Source organism: Cladophialophora immunda, assembly GCF_000835495.1.
Source record: "Cladophialophora immunda strain CBS 83496 unplaced genomic scaffold supercont1.1, whole genome shotgun sequence".
Taxonomy (NCBI): Eukaryota; Fungi; Ascomycota; class Eurotiomycetes; order Chaetothyriales; family Herpotrichiellaceae; genus Cladophialophora; species Cladophialophora immunda.
The window spans coordinates 832,600-855,057 of NW_015622541.1; the positions used below are offsets into that span (position 1 = coordinate 832,600).

The 22,458-nt window shown below is 53.6% G+C and overlaps 3 protein-coding genes across 3 annotated transcripts; all 3 read left to right on the forward strand.

The window, feature by feature from the left end:
* Positions 1 to 109: 109 nt before the first annotated feature.
* On the forward strand, positions 110 to 2,542 carry PV07_00247 (uncharacterized protein; the record flags this gene model as incomplete). The annotated part of the gene is made up of 4 exons (XM_016386682.1): positions 110 to 187; positions 236 to 1,284; positions 1,346 to 1,883; positions 1,941 to 2,542. 4 exons carry the CDS (start codon positions 110 to 112, stop codon positions 2,487 to 2,489), a joined length of 2,214 nt encoding a protein of 737 aa, XP_016253610.1. The 3' UTR covers positions 2,490 to 2,542.
* A 14,415-nt stretch (positions 2,543 to 16,957) lies between these two features.
* PV07_00248 (uncharacterized protein) lies at positions 16,958 to 19,731 on the forward strand. Its single transcript, XM_016386683.1, has 2 exons — positions 16,958 to 18,610; positions 18,658 to 19,731. The coding sequence occupies exons 1-2, from the start codon at positions 17,100 to 17,102 to the stop codon at positions 19,523 to 19,525; spliced, it is 2,379 nt and encodes a 792-aa protein (XP_016253611.1). The 5' UTR covers positions 16,958 to 17,099; the 3' UTR covers positions 19,526 to 19,731.
* A 15-nt stretch (positions 19,732 to 19,746) lies between these two features.
* PV07_00249 (YjeF family domain-containing protein) lies at positions 19,747 to 22,364 on the forward strand. Its single transcript, XM_016386684.1, has 2 exons — positions 19,747 to 20,058; positions 20,107 to 22,364. The coding sequence occupies exons 1-2, from the start codon at positions 19,944 to 19,946 to the stop codon at positions 22,065 to 22,067; spliced, it is 2,076 nt and encodes a 691-aa protein (XP_016253612.1). The 5' UTR covers positions 19,747 to 19,943; the 3' UTR covers positions 22,068 to 22,364.
* Positions 22,365 to 22,458: the final 94 nt, after the last annotated feature.

A 22,458-nucleotide genomic window follows, 5' to 3' on the forward strand; every position in this document is an offset into this window, starting at 1 on the left:
ACCATCGTGGACACTTGACACTGTCGTCAATCGCGCCGATCCACGACACGATATTGATCCCAGATTTGTCGTCGCCCTACCAGCTTAGAGCTAGCTATGCCACTACACTATGGTTAATCTCCCAGTCAATGTCCCAAACAACCGCAGAAGCTCCGCAAAAACATGCGTCCAGTGCAGAGCTCGAAAGGTCAGTTAATGGTGCCCATGGAGTTTTCCCGACTTACAATCATTATAGGTTCGATGTGATGGACGCCCAGGTTTCTGTCGTAACTGTGAGCGACTCAGGTTCGACTGTTCTTTTCAGCGGCCGGTTGGCAGCCCAGCGTCCAACAGAGGCTACAAGGACGAAGCCCAGCTGGAGAAGAGACGGGTGCCGACCGCTTGCACCGTGTGCAGATCACTCAAAGTTCGCTGTCCAGGGGAATTCCCCGCCTGTGAAAACTGTGTTCGAAAGAATCGGCAATGCATCTACCTCGCCCTCAAGCAGCCCAGCCACCCATCCCAACCGTGCGCTGTTCCCAGTGACGAAACGCAACAGAATGATACTCTGCCGATCCCGACAGACCTCGAGCCGAAGACTCCCTCCATCCGATCAGAGGGAGGAGTGAGTCCGCCGGAGAGGTTCTCGCCTGACTCTGGCACGGTGATCCCGTTGATTGAAGCTTACTTCGAGCACCTGTACCCTCTTCCCGCTTACGCCTTCCTGCATCGCAAGTCTCTAACTCAAAGGTACCGGGAAGGGTCGCTGGAAAGTTGCTTGATCTTAGCCCTCTGTGCGGTGACCGCCCAACGGCTACGTTTTCAACCATGCTATCCAGAATCGGTTTCAGACTGGGCTGAAAAGGCCGAGCAAGATCTCATGCACAACATCAAATCCCCTTCGATTCCTCGACTACAGGCACTGGTCCTTGTGATCCGATATATGATCGACGTCGGCCAATTTCCCAAGGCCTTCATGCTGGCTGCCCTTGTCGGGAGGGCTGCCGCAGCATTACGTCTCTACTCCGAGAGACCCGATCTTCCCTTTCTCACACAGGAAACGCGGCGGCGGCTGATGTGGTCCTGCGTTCTGCTTGACGGTTCTTTCTCAGTCGCCCTGAGAGAATACGAAATCTGCCCTCCAGAAGCGATTGAGATCCAGCTTCCATGTCCTGACAGAGCATTCGAAGAGGGAACACCAATGGTGACAGCACCAGTCCGAGCGGTCTCCAAGAACTCTGTCGAATTACTCGGTTTGGTTGCCGCAGCGGTGCGACTGACGGCAATTAGGAGGGATATCATGAGGTAATTATCTGGGCACGTTGAGAGCTAGACAAGAATCGTCGAGACTAACCAAGGGCAAAAGATTAACTCGGAGGCTCAAATCCCCAGGTGTCAGCTTTGTCGAGCTGATGCACTCGGTTCAATGTTTCGAAGGTGAAATGCAACGCCTCTATCAGAACTTGTCTGAGCCAAACCGCTATTCATCGCTCATGTTCACCCAATCCGAAGAGCCGGTCCGCTTGCTGTTGGTCCATCTATCTTGGCATCAAGCGCATTGCGATCTCTATCGGATCTTCTTGACAGGGTACCGCGAAGCTGCGCCGGTGTCTACGCTACAGAAGATGAACGAACAGAAGATCCTAGGCCGACAAAGTCTCTGCCTGCAACACGCCGTAGCCATTGTTCACCTCCTTGCCCAATTTTCAGAGCAATGCACTGTCCAGATCATTGATTTTGACACCGCAATTTGCGCGTACCACAGCTCACGTCTGGTCCTCCACATCGCGGGGACAAATGTTCTTGCACAAGGACCCAGTCAAGCGGATGCGCTGCAGATGGCTCGGTCCTGCGCGTCTACCCTCAAAAAATATTTTGGAACAACCGCCATGGCGGACCCTATTGTCAGTGACTCTCGCGTATGCGCCAACGGCTGGGTACGTGCTAACACTTTGTACCAGATAAAGGATCTCGACACTATCATCACCCGGTATTCCTGCGAATGGGGCACAGAACCCGGCCCTCCACCGCAACGCGCTGAAGCAACTGGAGAAGACGACGAAGCCACACAGACCAGAACGAGGCAACAGTTCGCCATTCACAGCCTATTCCGCCAAGCCAATTTTGACGGGGACAGCAACCATGACACGATCATATCCGAGACCACGCCTTCAATGGTCGAATTTCAGCTCGCCACAATGCCGCAAATACGGTCGAGACTGCTGGTGCCCGCGGGGTCAGGAGCAGCCACGCCGCCTGGGGGGCTTCCACATGGCGATTTGCAAAACAGCGGCAGCGAGATGACGCCCGAACAGCAACAAGCAGGACATCTACAAGCAGATCCGGCGCCCACAAGGCCGAATACGCTCGCCGACCCAATGCTGGATTACGACCGCAGTTGCGAGGAGTTGGAAAACGACATGCAACTCGTGTTCAATCCTTGGATGGGGTTTTCGGAATCCCTCGAGTCCTACGGCCTGACGTTGACTCTGGACGAAGACTACTTCTAACCCCATCTGTAGACTGAAGTCACGACGAAAGTAGAAGACAAGGGTACTAAGGCCAGAAAGATTCATCATCACTCTCAATCTCAATACTGTGATTCTTTTGACTTTCTTTGGGCCCCGATCTTGCGCACTCTCACTCAAGATGCTCTGATTCCGTGGGTCAAATTTGGGTGTTTAAAAACCGAGTTTGTGATTGAAATCTAGATTCTCCACAAAATCGCAGAATATACTGGGTAAGTAAGTTTATCTCAATCGAGCAAGATGGTTACCTATATCTACAACCCAGGTCCTGCAGACATGGGATGGAGGCGAGACTGGCCCGGCTTCCCCCTGTAGCGAAGACCATCCATTCCTATAGCTTTGCTTGGGACGCCAGAGGCGGGTGCACGGGCTCGTCCCCGATCTCGGCCATCTTGTCGTCGAGCATCTTGGTCATCTTCCGGACGACGTCCTCGTACTTGGGGTCGTGGTAGCAGTTGAACAGCTCCAGCGGGTCCTCCTCGCAGTCGAACAGCTCCCATTCCCTGGGCTGGCCGCCGGCGCGGGTGCCCTCGAGGCCGAAGCCCTCGTTGTACCAGTAGATCAGCTTGTAGCGCCGGTCGCGCACGCCGTAGTGGGCGTACGCCTCGTGGATGACGTCGCGGTGCATCCAGTACCGGTGGTACGCCACCTGCTGCCAGGCCGCGGGCGTCCGGCCCTGGAGCAGGGGCCGGAAGCTGACGCCCTGCATGTACGTCGGCCGCGGGAGGCCGGCCAGGTCGAGCCACGTGGGCGCGAAGTCGACGTTGCAGATGATGTCGTCGCACACGGCGCCCGGCCGGATCGCGCGCGGGTGCCGGATGAGGAAGGGCATCTGGAAGCTCTCCTCGTACATGAAGCGCTTGTCGAACCAGCCGTGCTCGCCGAGGAAGAAGCCCTGGTCCGACGTGTAGACGACGACCGTGTTCTCGGCCAGCCCCTGCTCGTCGAGCCAGTCGAGCATCCGCCCCACGTTGTCGTCGATGCTCTGGATCGTGCGCAGGTACCGCTGCATGTACCGCTGGAACTTGAATTCGGCCAGTTCGCCCCGGGTCTGGAAGGTGAAGACGGTCCCGTCGTCCTTGTCGATCAGCCGGAGCCGAGACACGTCTTCCGGCGCGGGGATCTTGCGGTCGAGCCACCACCACTGCGGTATCAACTTTGCGCCGACGTGGCTTCCGCCATCGGGCTGGACGAGGCCGAGGTCGTGGTACGTCAGGTCCTCCTCGACGCGCATCTTCGCAACCTCGGCGGCCCGCGCGCGGTTCTTGTAGTCGTCGGTGAAGGTGTCGGGCAGGCGGACCGGATCTTTGTAGAGGTGCTTGTGCTTTTCGTCGCATTCCCACGACCGGTGCGGTGCCTTGTGGTGGCACATCAAGAAGAACGGGCGCCGGGGGTCCCGCTTCCGCATCCAGTCGATGCTTTTGTCCGTGATGATGTCCGTGGCGTAGCCCATCTCGACCTTGTTGCCGCCCGGCTCGATGAACGTCGGGTCGAAGTACTCGCCCTGTCCCGGCAGCACCGACCAGTAGTCGAATCCCGTCGGCTCGTGCGCCTCGCCTTCTCCGAGATGCCACTTGCCCACCATCGCGGTCTGGTAGCCCCCGGTGCGCAGGTGTTTGGCCACGTTGGGGATGCGCTTGTTGATTTTGCTGTCGAGGGTCATGACGCCGTTGACGTGGTTGTGCGTGCCCGTCAGAATGGCGGCCCTGGACGGCGTGCAGATCGAGTTGGTAACGTAACAGTGATTGAACTTCATCCCTTCCGTGGCCAGGCGGTCGAGATTCGGCGTGTGGTTGATGCCCGCGCCGTAACAACCGATGGATTTCGACGCATGGTCGTCTGCCATGATGAAGATGATGTTGGGCCGACCGTCCCTTGCGTCGGCCACGTGTTGTGAGGCATGGACGCCATTCACTTCCCGCGGTTCGTGCAAAAGCATGGTTATTTGTTTGTTGACTGGGGTTTAAGCTGGCATGAAAACGAAATCAATGAGTGACCGCTCCAAGACTGTTTTATTTTCGATCGAACCGCCGGGCTCTTTGTCCTGAGCGTGAACCAGAGTCCTGCATCTAACTCGGGGACACATTCGTTCGTCCAAAAGGGCAGTGCGCCGTTCCACGGGAGTCGGTGGCCTTCATCCAACATAGTTGACGAGATCCGCCACGGAAGTCGGTGAGGCTCACGGGAGCCGGTGTCAGTAGCTCTGGAGACAGAGCCATGGCTGAGAATGTGGGATTCTGTCGAACCCTATTACATATTGCCCTTGGGAACCCCGAAGAAGGTGCATGATCTGGAAACATGCAGTATTTCGATGATCCAGTCGGGCCCGAATAGTCCACCACGTCCGAATAACCGATCTGTGATGGGATGGTTCAGGCCCTGCCAATGTCGTACGTCGAACGACTAGACACTCAGATGATAAAAATCCGTGCATTTTGCCTTTAGGAGACTTTGAGAGCCCCGGAGAGAGTCGAAAAATACTCGCTGAGGCTTTTGCATCAAACCAGAACAAATCCACTCCGATTTTGTCGAAAATGTCGCGCAGGCCAAATTTCCTCATCGTCGTGGCGGATGATTTGGGATTCAGCGACACAGCACCCTATGGATCCGAGATTCCAACACCCACATTGGACCGCCTTGCGCGAGAGGGAGTGACGATGACGGGTTTTCACACTGCGTCTGCATGCTCTCCGACCCGGGCCATGCTGTTCTCGGGAACAGACAATCACATTGCCGGGCTGGGTCAGATGGCCGAGTACATGCGAAGCCGTCCAGAGCTGTACAAGGATCGACCTGGCTACGAAGGATACCTGAACTGGCGAGTGGCAGCCTTGAGCGAAATTCTACAAGATTCCGGCTACTGGACGATGATGTCGGGGAAATGGTGAGTCGATACTGAGGAATCGTGTCATACAGGAGGAACCCTGGCTAACAGAGTGAACGCGGTATAGGCACTTGGGGCTGAAGAGGGAGTTGGCACCATGCTCACGAGGGTTCAGAAAAGCATTTACTTATCTCGCTGGCGCTGGCAACCACTATAACAACGAGCCCCAGCTCGATGACACTGTGCCGCATCTCCCCTCCGTATGGGGTGACGGACTCTGGATGGAGGGCGACGTCTTTCTCGACCGCCACCAAGAACTCCCCAAAGACTTCTACTCCACAAAGTCTTTTACAGACAAGTTCATCGACTATTTGGGAGCCAGGAATGACGCAGAACGCGAGCAGCCTTTCTTCGGATATTTGGCGTTTACAGCTCCTCACTGGCCTCTCCAGGCTCCCCAGGAGACCATTGCAAAGTACCGTGGCATTTACAGCGACGGGCCCGAGGCTCTTCGACTGAAGCGACTACAGAGCTTGATACAGCGAAGGCTGGTGCCCGCCGACGTCAAGGCGGCAGATATGATCGGCAATATGCCCAAAGAATGGGCGAAGATGGACGATGCCGAGCGTGCCAATTCGGCACGAAGGATGGAAACGTATGCGGCCATGGTTGATTTGATTGACCAGAATCTTGCTCGAGTGGTCGATTATCTCGAGTCAACCGGAGAGCTCGATAACACGTTTATACTGTTCATGTCGGACAACGGGGCCGAGGGCCAACTTCTCGAGGCGCTTCCCATCATGCGACAGAGTCCGTTGGTGGTAGTCCAGAAGTTCTATGATAACAGCACCGAAAATATCGGAAATGCCAACTCATTTGTCTGGTATGGCCCGCGATGGGCGTGCGCGGCTACAGCCCCCAGCAGAGGGTACAAGGCTTGGACCACGGAAGGAGGGATCCGCTGTCCTTGCATCGTCAGATATCCGAAGTTCCCAAGGAGTTCAGGCTCCATTTCGCACGAATTCTGCACGGTCATGGATATCCTGCCGACCGTGTTAGATTTGGCGCAGGTTCCTCATCCCGGGACATCGTTCCGTGGGCGGGACGTGGTCCTCCCTCGCGGCAGATCATGGGTGCCGTATTTGTCCAATTCAGCGGACGGCTCCGTGATCCATGACGAGCAGTCCAGCATTACAGGGTGGGAGCTCTTCGGCCGCAGAGCCATCCGCAAGGGACGCTGGAAAGCCGTCTACATCCCGGCGCCCATGGGGCCTGATGAGTGGGAGCTGTTCAACTTGGAGACTGATCTGGGGGAGACGACAAATCTTGCCAACGAGAAGCCAGAGATCCTAGAGGACTTGCTGACGCGGTATGCTGAATACAGCGACGAAGCTGGGTTATACGACCCTGAAGCCTTTGTTGTGGGGCCCGTGAAATGAATGACAGAGTCAAGAATCAACCAAGTGTTGAAAGTCGCCGTGATAGCTGCCGTGCGTAGTTAGTAGTAGGAGTTGTTTTGGTGTATAGCTGATGAGCAACCCCGTTTACTCGGTGTACAGTCACCGCCCCCTCGATAGCCTCACTAGTCTTGACCGATTGCCGTGGTGGGGATGCCGCAGGAACCGCTGGAGCTGTGGCCACAATTCTCCTTACCAGTCCGGAGTACAGGGGAGACGGTGGTCCCATCCGCCGCACTATTTAGGGTCCTGGTCTTCTTCGGCAATCATGTATACAGTCTCCCCAACCCCTTTTCACCAACCAGAGCATATCATATAGAGTCGGCTTCCCCCCAAAAACAGCTACCCAATAGACTAGGTAGTCTAGGCGATCTCAATTCAGAGACTGGAACTAAGGTCAGCGCCGAAGCACTCACCATTGCAGAGTCTAGACCCAAGAGTTTCAACAGACCGATGGCGGGGGAAAATGATCCCTTTCACGCAGAGGGTTCTGCAATCGCGACACAGGCGACAACGGGGCCAAGGTACAAAGATAGCAGTGCCCCTATCGCCGACCGGGTGGCCGATCTCTTGTCGCGTATGACTCTCGCAGAGAAAGCCGGACAAATGTTCCACGACATGGTGCTGAATCCACTTGATCTAACGACCCAGGGCCCGAAGAGAGTCGTCCCGAGCGCTGAAAGCAAGGTACAGGAGCTGCAGATGAGCCATTTCAACTTATTGGGTGCTGTGAACGACGCTCGCCGGGCGGCGACATGGTACAACACGCTGCAATCCTTTGCTGTCTCGCAGACGAGGCTCGGCATCCCGGTGACCATGTCCACCGATCCTCGAAACCACTTCAAGCAGAACATCGGCACGAGTTTTCGAGCAGGGAAACTCTCCCAGTGGCCCGAAACGCTCGGGTTGGCCGCGCTGCGAGACGAGGCTCTCGTGGAGAAGTTCGCCGACATCGCCCGTCACGAGTACGTGGCCATAGGACTACGCTGTGCGCTGTCACCGCAGATCGATTTGGCGACCGAGTATCGGTGGGCTCGCATCGACGGGACGTTTGGCGAAGACGCCGACCTCTCGGGGAGACTGGCGCAGGCGTACATTCGAGGCTTCCAGGCAAGTTCCGACGGCACCGTCGGCACACACAGCGTGAGCTGTATGACGAAACATTTCCCGGGGGCCGGACCACAGAAAGACGGGGAGGATGCTCATTTTGTGTACGGGAAAGACCAGGTATACCCTGGAGGTCATTTCGAGTACCATCTCAGGCCGTTCCGCAAGGCGATTGAGGCCGGAAGCAGACAGATGATGCCCTATTACGGCAAGCCCGTGGGGCTCCAGGGCGATTACTCCGAGGAGGTGGGCTTTGCATTCCACAAGGGGATCATCACCAAGCTTTTGAGGGAGGAGCTTGGGTTTGACGGAATCGTCTGTACTGATTGGGGCCTCATTACGGATGCCACCATTCTGGGCCAGGACATGCCCGCCCGGGCCTGGGGCTGCGAGCAGCTCAGCGAAATCGATAGGGTAGTGAGGATTCTCGACGCCGGCTGTGACCAGTTCGGCGGGGAATCGCGGCCAGAGCTGGTGGTCGAAGCAGTGCACAAAGGACTCGTCTCGGAGTCTCGCATCGACCAATCCGTGCGGAGGCTGTTGACGGAGAAGTTTGCGCTCGGGCTCTTCGACGCCCCTTTCGTCGATGTTGACGAAGCCGAGAGAGTCGTGGGCCATCCTGATTTTGTGCTGGAAGCTGACAAGGCGCAACGGCGCAGCTACACGCTTCTTGTCAACCGGAACAACAATACCCTACCCTTGAAGCGTGCCGCGATTCAGAACAAGAGGTTTTATCTGGAGAATGTCGACCGCGAGATTCTCACGTCTCGACACGGACCAACAATCCAGACGGTGGCTAGGCCGGAAGACGCCGACATTGCCTTGATCCGTCTTCGCGCGCCGTACGAGCCACGCCCGGGCGGCTTCGAAGCAAACTTCCACGCGGGTTCCCTCGAGTTTCCGCCCCAGGAGAGATCTCGACAGAAAGCGGTATACTCGCGTGTCCCCGTCAGCATTGTCGACATCCATCTCGACCGGCCGGCCGTCATCGGCGAGATAGCAGGTCAAGTGGACGCCATGCTGGTCAGCTACGGCAGTAGCGACGCCGCCTTCCTGGACGTCGTCTTCGGCGTGGACGGCTGTGGACCGGAAGGGCGTCTGCCCTTTGATCTGCCCAGCTCCATGGCTGCAGTGTCAGAGTGCGATGAAGACTCGCCGTACAGCACCCGGGATCCAGCGTTCAAATTCGGCAGTGGCTTGCGGTATTGTACAGAACAGTGAGTTGTCGGCAACATTGCCCGTCGATCTGGCGCAGCTTTTCGCCGCCTTGGGCGAGAGGAATAGAGTAGGGAGAACAGGTAGGGCGAGAGGAATATATCAACACTTTCAGCACTCAAATCTAGTCTTGCTACATGTCATAGCAAACTCATGTAGACTACTAAGAACGTCGGAATTAACTCGATGAATCGCTTTGTTGTGTAGGGATCGGCCTTATAAGTATCTACGACATACCTAGTTAGGTACTTGTACCTCTATATTAGGAACGGGACAAAAAAGATCTGACGGTACATTGGACTTTAGCTCGCAAAATTTACGGAATATATGGAACAGGGCTTTCGTCACGATCGGTATCCTGACAAGCACATGAGCTTGAGATGTCTCAGTCTCTGCTATGGACTGGCGGATCCTTGTTCTTTTTGAGCGATCTTAAGGGACTTGAGACCACTTCCTAACGTCCTTCCTGTTCTCCAACTAGGCTCTTTGCACTAACATATCGTGCTAGTGTTCAATTCTCGTCAAGTTCGATAAGGATCCGTCGATCGTTGACGTTGTTTCAACCTTTTGCCACAACTTTTCCATAAACCCCGTCACCCTGTTTGACCGCCAGCCCTCCTCAATCAAGTCCTTGCGTCGTACCTCTTCCTGGCTTGTCGGTTCCATAGATCTCCACGTGCTCGATGTCAAGGGTTTTCGCTTGCTCGGGGTGTTTTTCCACATGGGTGGCTAGGGTCCCGATGCTCCGCGGATTGGTGGACTCCCAAGACTTGAATTTCCTGGGAGGCACTCCCGCTTCGAACATCTCGTTGACTTCCTCCAGGGATCTCCCGATCAGCTCCGGAAGGTAGAAATACCCCCACACGATGCCCAGGACGCCGAATCCGCCGTAGATGAAGCCCACCTTGGCTCCGAGATTGGCGTGATCGGCAGCGAAGAGGAAGGGGTACGTGTAGGTGATTAGGAAGTCGGACACGAAACGCACGAAATAGGTTAAGAAGGAGGTCTTGTCCCGCAGTCGGAGGTGAGGGACCTCGGCCCCGGTCACGGCGGAAATGGCTCCAAACGACATGATGTAGAAGAGTCCATAGGGGGCCGCACAGCCTATGATGCCATCTGCGCGTGATGCATTGACACGCGTAGTCCCCAGGCCGCCAATTGTCAACAGAAGTGCCGTCATTAGGGTTCCAGCGACAAGATAGATGGGTCGTCTGCCGACGCGATCCACCATCGTGAAGACAATAAGCGGACCCAAAGTTGCGATGGCATTTGACATGACCGAGTACACAAAGGGGTCCATTCGATTGAAACTTTTGACGAAGAGAGTTCCATATTGAGAGACGAAGGATTGCCCGGTCAATTGGTTGAATGCTCCAGATACAACGGCTATCATTGTTCGACGCTGGATAGTCAAGTCAGTACACAAAGGAGTGGTTTCTATCCCGGGGAAAACAATAACACTCACCGCATTCGTTCCTCGGAAGAGGTCGAGCCAGGTGCCACGAAGTTCACTCTCGGTCGTGATGGCAGCATGCAGTAGATCGGCTTCTGTCTCTGCGTCGTACCCTTCGGTGGAGCCGTGGAGCTTCCTGAGCCACTTGACAGCTTTCGCCTTCTTATTCTTTCGAATCAGCCAGCGGGGGCTCTCTGGTATGAGCCAACAGAACAGAAGTGTGAAAGCCGGGAATGCGAAACAGCTGAGAACGGGGTCCTGCCAAGAGTGATTTCCCGGGTACGTCTTTGTTCTGTTGCTGATGAGGGTGCAGATGAATGAGCCAAAGACATGGCTAAAGACGTATGTGACGACCATGGCACCACGGACCTGGGGAGGCACGATCTCGGCGATGAACATTGGTGCCAGGAAATTGTCCCAACCCACCATGCCTTGGACAAGCATGCGGCCTGCAAGAATCTGCCCGTAGGTCTTAGCAGTGTAGCTCACCGCCGTCCCGGAGATGACGACGGTCTGCATGGCGACATATGAGACTCTTCGACCAAAATTCTCGGCAATCAGATATCCGACGAAGGCGCCGACGCATTTTGCTGGAAGCCCCAGCGAGTTGAGAAGGGCAAGACTGTTGGCGGAGTAGGTATACTTGTGTGTCTCTTTGTCGTAGCTTCCGAAGGTCTTCTCAAAACCTGCGTGATTGATTAATCAGGATTCCAGGAAGGAGAAAGTACACCCACTGTTCATGGCTTGGATGGTAGAGTAAATGGAGTTGTCGAAGCCATAGCTAAAAACGCTGACGTTAATGACGAACAGTCCCAACAGGAGGCGCCAGCTTAGGGTACGCAAGAGGAGGAGGTCTTTGAGGTTCGCCATTGATCTGAGTGCTGGCACACCTGATCTGGGAGGGAAGAGCAAAGTCGATGGAGCGAACACATTCCAAATCAGGATCCTGATGCGGACGTATTTATACCCCACAAATCTGGAGGAGATTGATTGTGGAGAGCCACGCTACGGCATCCTGCGCGTTGAGGGGGCTGATGTTCTTGCTGTAGATGCACTTCCTGAGACACTCTTAGTGCGTGGTCTAGCATTGTTTGTATAGCTTTTTCGGTAGTTCTGTTCAGATGTCTGGCTAAGGCTCAAAGTTCTCGCCCAACCGACTCCCGGCGGGACGGGAGTCGGGTTGGTGGCGTCTCTTCGCTAGCCTAGACGCCTTTTGATGCTGTCATGTGCGTCACAGCGTACTGATGCACGACATGAATACGCCTCCTGGGTGTTAGACCGACCCGTGTCCGTGGGATACATTCACACGGTAGTTGTGGATGTAAAGGTTAAATAGAATGGCAAGTGAGAAGTGCCAGTGTACTTCATCTATCGATAGCAATAAGCGTTGCTAATTATGCATGGGATGGGTTCTGTCTTGGATACGATACAATGATAGTCCCTGTTAGCATGTCGTTCTTGTGGTGAAGTGGTAGACACCGCCGACAGTTCGGAAATGCCGACATAGTACGGATCGTGAGAATTTTCGAGTCTATGTGTCTCGAGGATAGAAAATTGATTACCTCTTTGTTCCTGTCAGTAGCGGTTCTATAGAGTCAAGTTTCAACTATTAAGTCACATCTTTGAGAGTAGCCCCAAACCACGAGACTGTGTATATTGTGTATATCTACTTACAACGTTATCAGACTCTCTACCAAGCCTTGCCTTGCTGATTGACCTTGGCCAGCTCACTTTGATACATCTCATATGCATCGAACATCCCGGTCTCTTGAAAATAGGTTTCATAGTGTGCAATCATCTCCGCCAGCTTCTTGGGTTCTTTTCCTGCGAGGTCATTGACCTCACCTAGATCCTTACTTAGATCATACAACTCCCACCTGCCGGGTCCACGAGGTGGGGGTAGGAAAAGGGCTTTCCAATTTCCGACGCGTACTGCAGCTATACCAAGCTGTTCCCACCCAACAATGTCCTGCTCGCCGTTGTAGACAGAGACAGAGTTGGAAGTGGGCGCTGACAACAGTGGCGTCCAGCTCTTACCGCGGAGAGAGGCAACGTCGCGCCCGCGGAAAGTTGGTGCAGGATGTTTGATCCCTGCAAGGTCGAGGAAGGTAGGTAATAGATCCATAACTGTGGTGAACGTATTGTCGATGCTGCCTTCCCGCTGGTGAGGCATTCCCCGCGGGTACCTAACAATGCATGGGCACCTGATGCCGCCTTCTGTAGTGTATGACTTTGCTGCCCGGCATGGAGCAGTTGCAGCACTGGCCCATTGAGGCCCGTACCAAACGAAAGAGTTGTGGTTCCCCATGTTTTCCAAAGAATTGTCATAGTATTTCTTGATAACGTCCGATAATGTTGCGCCCGCGAGGATGGGAATGGCTTCTAGCAGCTGTCCTTCGGCGCCATTGTCAGACATGAAGACAATGAACGTGTTATCCAGCTCATCCGTAGATTTGAGATATTCAATCACACGGCCGACATTGACGTCGATCAGGTCAACCATTGCGGCGAAAATTTCCATGGCTCGACATGATCTCGCCTGGTCTTCCTTTGAGAGCTCAGCCCACGGCGTAGTTCCTAAGGTGTGTAACGGTGCGGGCTCGACATCGCTTGGGACAATCCCTTTTTTGACCAGAGATTTCAGCCGCCGATCACGTAGTCCAAGTGGCCCATCATCATACCACCCTTTGTATTTCCTCACCGTCTCTGCAGGAGCTTGCAACGGCCAGTGAGGAGCGGTGAAAGCGAGGTAGCCAAAGAACGGTTTTTCTTTCTCATCGTCTGTGCGCTCACGCAGGTATTTCAGAAAGTAATCTGTAAACGTGTTGGAGGAATAGAAGTCCTTGGGAAGATCGTGTTCGCCGTCAATAAACTGATCATGCTCCATCCAAACACCTTTGCCTTTTAACAAAGCCCGGGGCTTTTCCGTCGTATCATACAGCTGCGGTTCGAAATTAAAATGGTTGCCGGCGCCAGGAAGTGTCGAAAGGACTTTGGTGAACCCGCGAGAACAAGGTGCAATATCTTTGGTCATGCCCAAATGCCATTTCCCGGACATGACTGTGTGGTAACCGTTGTCCTGGAGAATTTCTGGCATGGCAGCAACGCGGAAATTCAGATAGCCTTCGTAGCCAGGTTTGTCCGCAAAGACATCTGGGAACCTTTTCATTCGCTCTGCCATGGCCCCAAGACCAGCAATGTGAGAATCGGTGCCTGAGAGCAACATGGCTCTTGTTGGTGAACAGGATGCAGCGGTATGAAAATCAGTCAGACGCAAGCCCTCCCTAGCTAGATTCATCAGATTGGGAGTGTCTATTTCACCTCCAAAGGGCGAGGTATCGCTGAATCCAAGATCATCGGCTACGATGACCAGGAAATTCGGTTTCTTCGATGACGCCATATTTACTCGTGAACTGAGGTCAAGATCAAGCATGGAGGACACGATAATCTCCGTGTTTCTGGAGATATGTTTATAAGTTTAAGCTTAAGAGAACCTAAGGGACGCAGCAACCCATGCATCTAGTCCCCTCTCTACGAAGCATCCGTCATTTCAGCACGGGAGTCGGGCGCGGGCATCGGCACGGGAGTCGCTCATCGGTTCAACTTCGCCTCCATCTGTTCTAGGCAATACAAGGTTGACTGTAGAAATTCTGGCTCGTCGTCATCATCCTCTCGCAATATCATGTGGATGCTTTCGTCCATGGGCCACTACAGTGGCAGAGGCTTCGGCAGTTTCTCGCGGCAGAATTTTGTAAAATTAGGTTAAATTCGACGACGAAGGTCGAGGACTCGTCTTTGTTGCTGAAACAAGTGAAGGCACTTCTGCATTCTTCTGGTATCATTGCTGTAGCCAGTATCGCCCTGGTTGAAGATGACCAACTCCATGTTTTCCCCTTTCAAGGCGTTGCCTCTTGAGATCAAATCCAAGAATGGCGGAGACAGACCCAACTATGTCATCTTTATGCCTGATCAGCTGCGATATGATTCCTTGCATTGCACTGCAGGCCCCGAGAGCATTATCAAAACGCCCAACATCGATGCATTCGCAAAGAGAGGCACTGTTTTCACCAACTGTTTTGTCCAGGCATCAGTCTGCTCGCAGTCGAGGTGTAGCATGTTCACCGGGACATATCCTCACACCAGTGGACATCGAAGCCTGACCAATCTCATCAAGCCCTGGGAGCCAAATGTCTTTCGCAGCCTCAAAGAAAACGGCTACCATGTCGCTTGTCTCGCCCCAAGGGGAGATACCTTTGCACCAACTGTAACCGAGTTGAGTGTGACAGAATACGGTTTTCTAGAGACACCTGAATTCATACCAAAGTTTGCCGGAGGAGGCGACACCTCCACCGAAAGGGACGAAAGTATCTGGGGGCGACTGTTCTACAAGGGGTTACGCAATCCCCACGAAGCACTCGACTATGACGATGCGGTGGTAAAATCCGCTTTGAAATGGCTGACGAATCCTCCGGACGATAAGCCATGGGTCCTATTTATGCCTCTGATGTTCCCGCATTGCCCATTCCAAGTTGAGGAGCCCTACTTTTCCATGTATGATCGCAGCAAGGTCACCCCAGTCTTGGATCCGGCTCAGAAGACCGGCTACGAGGCCCTGTATATGCAAAAGATACGAACCCGGTATGGTACCTCAAGAGCGACCCCTGAAATCTGGGCCGAAGTCAAAGCCACCTACTACGGCATGATAACGCGGCTAGACGACCAGTTTGGAAAGATAATTCAGCAACTGGATCATCTGAACTTGTGGAAGGATACAGTGACATTGTTCTTCACAGATCATGGCGAATACCTAGGGGATTACGGCCTCATCGAGAAGTGGCCGTCGGGGTTATCTGACTGTTTGACCCATGAACCTCTGATTATTGCTGGGGAAGGCCTTCCAGAAGGTCACAGCGTTAATGCCATGATAGAGATGGTCGACTTGTTGCCAACAATCCTGGAAATATCTGGGATCCGGGAGCACTTCCCCCACAGCGGAAAAAGTCTAGTGCCCCTCTTGACGCAGAAAGCGACCGAACACAAGAGATTTGCTTTTTCTGAAGGAGGGTTTCTGATGAGTGAGGAGCCCCTGGTAGAGCGGGGCCCATATCCGTACGACATCAAAGGTGCATTGCAACATGAGGACACTCGGATTGTCGGAAAGGCCATTAGCATACGCAACGAGGAGTGGACTTACATCTATCGGCTATACGAGCCGCCTGAGCTCTATAATCGGCGCCTGGATCCTCATGAAATGTCCAACCTTGCCGCTGAGCCGGAGTTTGCACCAGTTGCACAGATGCTTCAGGGTGAGATGTTCCGATGGTTAGTGGAAGGATCTGATTTTCTGCCCTGGACACCAGATCCACGAGCTCCTGCAGTCAACCTCCCATCCCCAAAGGAACAATTTGAAGAACGGTGGTCAAAATCCAAAAAAGCTTAAAGGTACTAGAAATATATATGGTCATCCATCAACTATGATGGATCAATGGATGTCGTTGTCGAAAAGGTTGATGAAACTGCCGTCTCTAGAACATCTCCCCATTCGACAATTCCATTTAACGGCGGCGAGATGGCTGGCATCAAAGGCACACGCCTTCTGGTTGCGGCAAACCAGAGAACTAAAAACGCAGGAGACTGTATTGTTGGGAGTGGAAGAGAAGCACGTAACTTTGTCTCGCCTCTTAACCAGGAGAGAGGCCATCCGTGCTCAACAGCTCTTGGGTATCAAACCCAGAGTTGAACGCCATTCACAAAAAGCGGGAAATATTTGGTTGGCCTGCAGAAATCTGAGTGTGCATGCCAACATATAAGATTTCGTGTCGTCAGTATTGTTTCCGTGCTTCTCAGTATTTTCCATAACACCTTGTCAGAATCTTTTCCAATTTTCGCCACTTTCCCTGAAATCGGTTCGCACAAAGTCATTTATCGAGGAGATGGGTGCGCCTTGTCTGATATATACCGTTTTGTTTGTTTTCGCAAATCGACGAAATCATTTGATAATCAATTGCTGCCTGGACTATCACAGTCATATGCATAAACGCATACAGAATCTCGGGATATCTATATGGTGAACATCAACACTGTACAGGATCCAATCTAGGAAGTGCTGCATGGTTCATTGGGTTGACAAGAGCCGAGTGTCCATTCGTAAATTTCCAGCGATGTCATATCGAAGACGACTTGAGCTTATAAGATCATCTCTAGTACTTGAAGAGGATAAAAGCACTAGTACTAGGTGGGTTTGGAGGTTGTAGACGGTCTAGCCAATAAAGTCGTGTGAATCTGACCTTGACACCAAGCCTTAAGCGGATGGGATAAAAGCAGCATCGCCAAGACTTTGTAGAGAAGAGACGCGACCTGCAGCGCGCAACTCGCGAGTCCCTCACGCGTTGCCCGCCTGCACCTTGATTTCCTTTCGTTCAGCATTGCAATGTACAGGGCGCTGCTTCCACGTGTGCAGTGCCAATGAAAGGCCCTACCTTCCTCTATTCTGTACGCCTCCCTAATTCTGCCCTCTCTTGCCCTTCCTGCTTTTCATGCAAGTCTGCTTCTCCAGTCTCGTGCTTCGCTCCCCGACCCGTGCCCTGAGATCTCCGAAGTCCTTCGTCAATACTATCATGCTTGCCCGGGCAGCCAACAGACATGCATCCTCGGCCTCTAGCGAGAAGAAGCAATCTTCTCTGCCATTCAGTTCCTCCGCAGCCAATGCTCCCCGCGATTCCTCGTCGGGTTCTCTGAAGAGGAAACTGGATCGGACCATGAGCAGCTCCAGCAACTTGGGCTCTCTCCATCAGCAACCCTGGTCCGACGAAAACACCCCGCCTACCTTCATTGACCTCACGGACAATGTCGAAGGTCACCCCGACGTCCGATACCCTGATTTGCCTGCGATGGATGCCGTCTCTTATCCTTCACTTCCCTCCATCCAGAAGGGCTCTCCGACTGTCCCTACGAGTAGCGCCGAAGTCCCATGGTCGTCATCGCCAGCGCACCATTACGAAAACCCGCCCACACGAAAGCTGTCAAAAGATATACCGGAGCCACGGACGGTGGGACCAAACAAGAAAAGAGCACTGCCCGCATCATTCACGGCTCAAGTCTCAACTGCCTACAGGGATGAAGAAAGCACAGCGCAAGGCGAGCGTCCCGACAAATTTGATAGATTCAGTCCGTCAAAACAGTTGCAGAACGCGAGCAGCCGTGAAAAAGCGTCCCTTGCGATGTCAGACATGTTACAGAAGTCATCATTCGCGCGCCATCGAACAAATGCGTCGCTTTCGAGGTCCTCGTCTGACCGTACGGTTCTGTCGACCAGCAAACCGGCGGAAATAGCACCGGCAACGTTTGGCACAGTGTCGGAGCCTTTCTTGAGCGACGAGCAGAAGTCTGTTATGAAGGCAGTCATGGACGAAGGAAAGAGCGTTTTCTTCACCGGGTCCGCTGGTACGGGGAAATCTGTTCTTATGAGGGCGATAATTTCCAAGTTGAAGCACAAGTACCGGAAAGACTCTGATCGGATCGCAATCACAGCGTCGACCGGCTTAGCATCGTGCATCTTGGAAGGACAGACGCTACACAGTTGGTCGGGAATTGGGTTGGGAAAGGAGCCTGCACCTGAACTAGTCAAAAAGATCAAGCGCAATCAGAAATCGAGGCAGAAATGGCTCCGGACCAAGGTTCTCATTATTGACGAAGTATCCATGGTCGACGGTCAGCTTTTTGACAAGCTGGAGCAAGTGGCGCGTACTATTCGAAACAATGGCCGCCCTTTCGGTGGTATTCAGTTGGTCGTCACTGGAGACTTTTTCCAACTCCCTCCTGTACCCGACAGAAACACTTCGGCCAAGTTTGTCTTTGAGGCAGTAACGTGGAACACCTGCATCCAACATACCATCCTGTTGACCCATGTCTTCCGCCAAAAGGACGAACAGTTCGCTCGAATGCTCAACGAAATGCGTCTGGGTAAGATGAGTCCTGCCACTATCCGAGAATTCAAGTCACTTTCGAGGCCTTTGGATTTCCGCGATGAGCTTGAGGCAACTGAGCTGTGAGTGTTTCCAATCCGTGATCCACCAGCCTGCTAATGATGCTCAGGTATCCTCGCCGTGAGGAAGTCGAAAATGCCAACCAGAATCGTATGCGAAAGCTGTCCGGCCAAATGATGACTTTTACAGCAGTGGATACAGGCACCGTTGACCTTAACACACGAAAGGCGTTGCTGAACAACTTTATCGCTCCCGAGGTACTCGAGTTGAAGAAGGGTGCACAAGTCATGCTGATCAAAAACATTGATACACAACTCGTCAACGGATCCCTCGGGATTGTACAGTCATTCATGGATGAAGGCACATTCTTCACCTACAAGGATGACGAACCCACGTTTCTCCTGGCGCACGAGCCAGACGACGAAGACGACAATGGTGAGATAAAGGCTGCACGTGAGAAGATCCGTGAAGCTAGGCTGAAAAACTCGACCACGGGTGGCGAGCCCAGGAGGCTGTGGCCCATGGTGAGATTTAACCTACCGGACGGAACATCAAGGAGTATGCTCTGCTCTCCGGACGAGTGGAAGACCGAAGCCCAGAACGGTGAAGTCCTTGTGAAACGAGTCCAGGTACCTCTAATTCTAGCATGGGCCTTGTCAATCCACAAAGCACAGGGCCAGACACTTAGCCGAGTCAAAGTGGATCTCGGGAAGGTCTTTGAGAAAGGCCAAGCGTATGTCGCATTGAGTCGAGCAAGAACAAAGGAAGGCTTACAGGTTCTTCGGTTCGATGAGCGGAAGGTCATGGTCCATCAAAAGGTGCTGCACTTCTATTCCAAGCTGTCTAGTCATGAGACGCTGGGAAAGAAGGAGGTCAAGAAAGAAGTGACCGAGGAGAAGGATGACTTCGGCGACGACTTTACGTTCGAGGAGATGCTCGAGGCTGAGAAGCAAATGTTGAAGGCCAGTGCGGCGTAGCGACGGATCTGCCTCTGGGGAATGAAGCCTGCGTCTGGGAAGCGTACCGAAGAGAAATCTCGCTTGAGATCGCAAGGAGCGTCCAATTGACATGAATTAGTCTGTAGATATTAGATGTGAAGCACAGTCTATGATGAAGCCTATAGTGGTGTCTGGCGATTCAGCCTTGGATGGTCGTGTGAGATGATGACGAAAGGGGAAACACCAAACTTTATCGACTTTTCGGCAGAAGCCAGGCATTGAACGGAATCGACAAGGCCCTCACAGGGGAAACATCCTTCACCCTCCCAGATCCTCAAGGCCTGAATCTCTGATCTTTTCAGATTTTGTATTTATCTTGCTCACTCTACCCTATCTTGAGCAGCATGAACATATAGTACTGCTCCACTCCGTCTGCTACACTCGCTCCTCCCTTACCATGGCGTCCGACTTCGTTGGCTACACCATCTTGGTCACGCTACAGAATCCTCCGCATGCTCAAATCCAGGGTGTAGTGGCAGATGTCGTCAATCAAAAGCTGTTCCTGCAGAATGGTAGGCTTCGCTCCGAAGCCCAGCTCGCAATACTAACCTAGTTTGCAGTACTTTTGTGGAATGGCCAGCGACTCCCCTCATACGCCATTGACTCCTCCGCTATAGCAGACCTCGAAGTGTCCCCTTCACAACCATCCACGGTCGAAGAGGAGGAATTGCCTACACCAGTCGCCGCTGCCGAACACCAGAAGACCACATTCCCCCCAGTCCTTCAACAGCAGCACAATGTGCCCGCGTTTGTCGACCCCGCCATCATCAGCTACGCGAAACCGCCCGCCAAACTTGCAGCAATGCCAGCAGTTATCCAGCAGCCGCAGCCAGTGTCCCCGATCATGATCGCCGATGGAATAGTGAGCAACCCGTCGGCGCGCTTGCCGCGCAACGGCAATGTGGGGAATAGCTCAGTGTCCAGCATCGCGACGGCTGTTCCCAAAAAGACGGAGAAAAGAAATACACCCGCCAGTGCGACTCTGACGGAGCCGTTTGACGCATTAAGTCTTGGGGACAATGTTGCGGTTGCTAAACCCGCGCCAGAGGTCGCCAGCGAAAAGAAGGCTCAATATATACCATCACAAACTGGTCCAGGCATCATCGACATGAAAGATGTCAATCACGGCCCGCTCAAGGGTCAGAAGAAGGCAGGAAAAGGCAAGGGCTGGCGCCAGACCCCCTTCATCGAGGAGGTACCTCGACAGCCTAGAAAGAGGGCACAGCGGGGTCGGAAAGCCGCAGAAGACATGAATGGTTGGGCTACAGAAGATGCTACTGACATCCAGGATATGGGCGACTTTGACTTTGAATCAAATCTATCCAAGTTCGACAAGCGCCGAGTCTTTGACGACATCCGGCAAGCAGACACCACCGCGGAAGCTGACCGGCTTGTGAGCTTCAATCGGAAAGCTCGACCTGGGACCAACGGGGGCCGAAACCTGCACTTCACGGAAAACGTTTTGGACACGCCGGGTGGAAAGGACAAAGATCGATGGAAGAGTGAAGCGGGGGAAACCGAAGATGAGTCGATCGGGGGAGAGGGCCATTACAGCAGCGGGCGAGGATCCAAGAGGGCGGGCTCCCGACGGCCACTTGGTTCGAGAAAGGGCAGCGTCATCCCTCCGCATATTGACCGGACAGACTCGCCGCGCCCTTTGGGCCGGATGCAAACCTCATCGCCGCTCAACGGATCCGTGTCCGGCAACCGTGGCACCTTCAAACTTCTCAACAACAAGCCGTGTCATTGTTTGTCACCGCTGCAGATGCTTGAGATCGAACAACTCTGCACTTCGGAACTTGGCCTCACGGAAGACATGCTCTCGGAGAATGCTGGACGGAGTATAGCCATGGCAGTGCTCAAGATTCCCGAGGTCAGGAGTGTGGTGTTCTTAGTGGGCAATCACAAATCCGGTGCTAGAGCCATCGCCGCAGCCAGGCATTTACGCAATCGCAGGCTTCGGGTGACCATTGTCATCCTCGGGGGCGAGCGTGAAGAACTGCTTCTCGAAGTTATGAAGAAACAGCTCAGCATTTACAAGAAGGGACAAGGGTACGTGGACCGCTGGGACGAATATCAGACCAAAGCCAGCGCGGGCGGCCCGACTCCTGACGTGATTGTGGATGCTCTGCTCGGAGTGCACGTCACGTTTGAAGAATTACGGACGGACGACCAAGCAACAGTGCTGGAGATGATTCGGTGGGCCAATCGCAGCTCCCTCGTCCTCTCTATCGATGTGCCGAGCGGATTATCTGCCACGTCGGGGTTGTTGACGGAAGTTGATGGACAGCCGCTGGTTATGAACAGCAAGCACATCGTCAGTCTAGGGGCACCGAAGACCGGGTTGCTATATGGAATGTCTCATGATGGAATCACGGAGCCCACCTGGCAGGTCTGGGTGGCCGACATCGGCATCACGGCCGCGGCGTGGCAGAAGCATGGGTCTCGAAGAAAACACGGCACCGACTTTGGCACCGAATGGGTGGTCGCCGTCAAGTATGTGTCGGGCTTACAAGCTTGACGCGGGTTGGTCTCATAAGAGAGACAGCCCTTGAGACTGGGACGAGGGTCAGGGGAAGTCATCTATTATCCGCATTTATTTGCTGCTGCTGTTGCTGCTGCTGCTGCGTTCAAGCGATTTATTGAACAAAAAGTCATCCGGGAGGCATTCGTGACAATTGCTTTTTGCTGCGTTGGTGAAGACAGTGCTCTGTTTTGTGCTTCTGAGAGTCTCGCAGGGTAGATTAGGGAGGGGGCATGGTTTCTTCAAATAGCCATCCATCTCTTGAGGAAATGAAGCCCTGATTCAAGAGCCAGCTTCGTTCGAGATATCTTTTCTTTTCGCTTCCTTAGAACTCGTTCCTCTATGCGCGTGGATATATGAATATGACTCGCGTCCCGGTCTCGCTGTG

Excerpts from the sequence above, each read along its gene's own strand:
- PV07_00248 (XM_016386683.1), top strand. The coding sequence starts at position 17,100 with ATGCAAGTCTGCTTCTCCAGTCTCGTGCTTCGCTCCCCGACCCGTGCC. Across the intron at positions 18,611-18,657 it reads GAGCTTGAGGCAACTGAGCT|GTATCCTCGCCGTGAGGAAG; the intron begins GTGAGTGTTTCC and ends AATGATGCTCAG.
- PV07_00249 (XM_016386684.1), top strand. The coding sequence starts at position 19,944 with ATGGCGTCCGACTTCGTTGGCTACACCATCTTGGTCACGCTACAGAAT. Across the intron at positions 20,059-20,106 it reads AAAGCTGTTCCTGCAGAATG|TACTTTTGTGGAATGGCCAG; the intron begins GTAGGCTTCGCT and ends CCTAGTTTGCAG.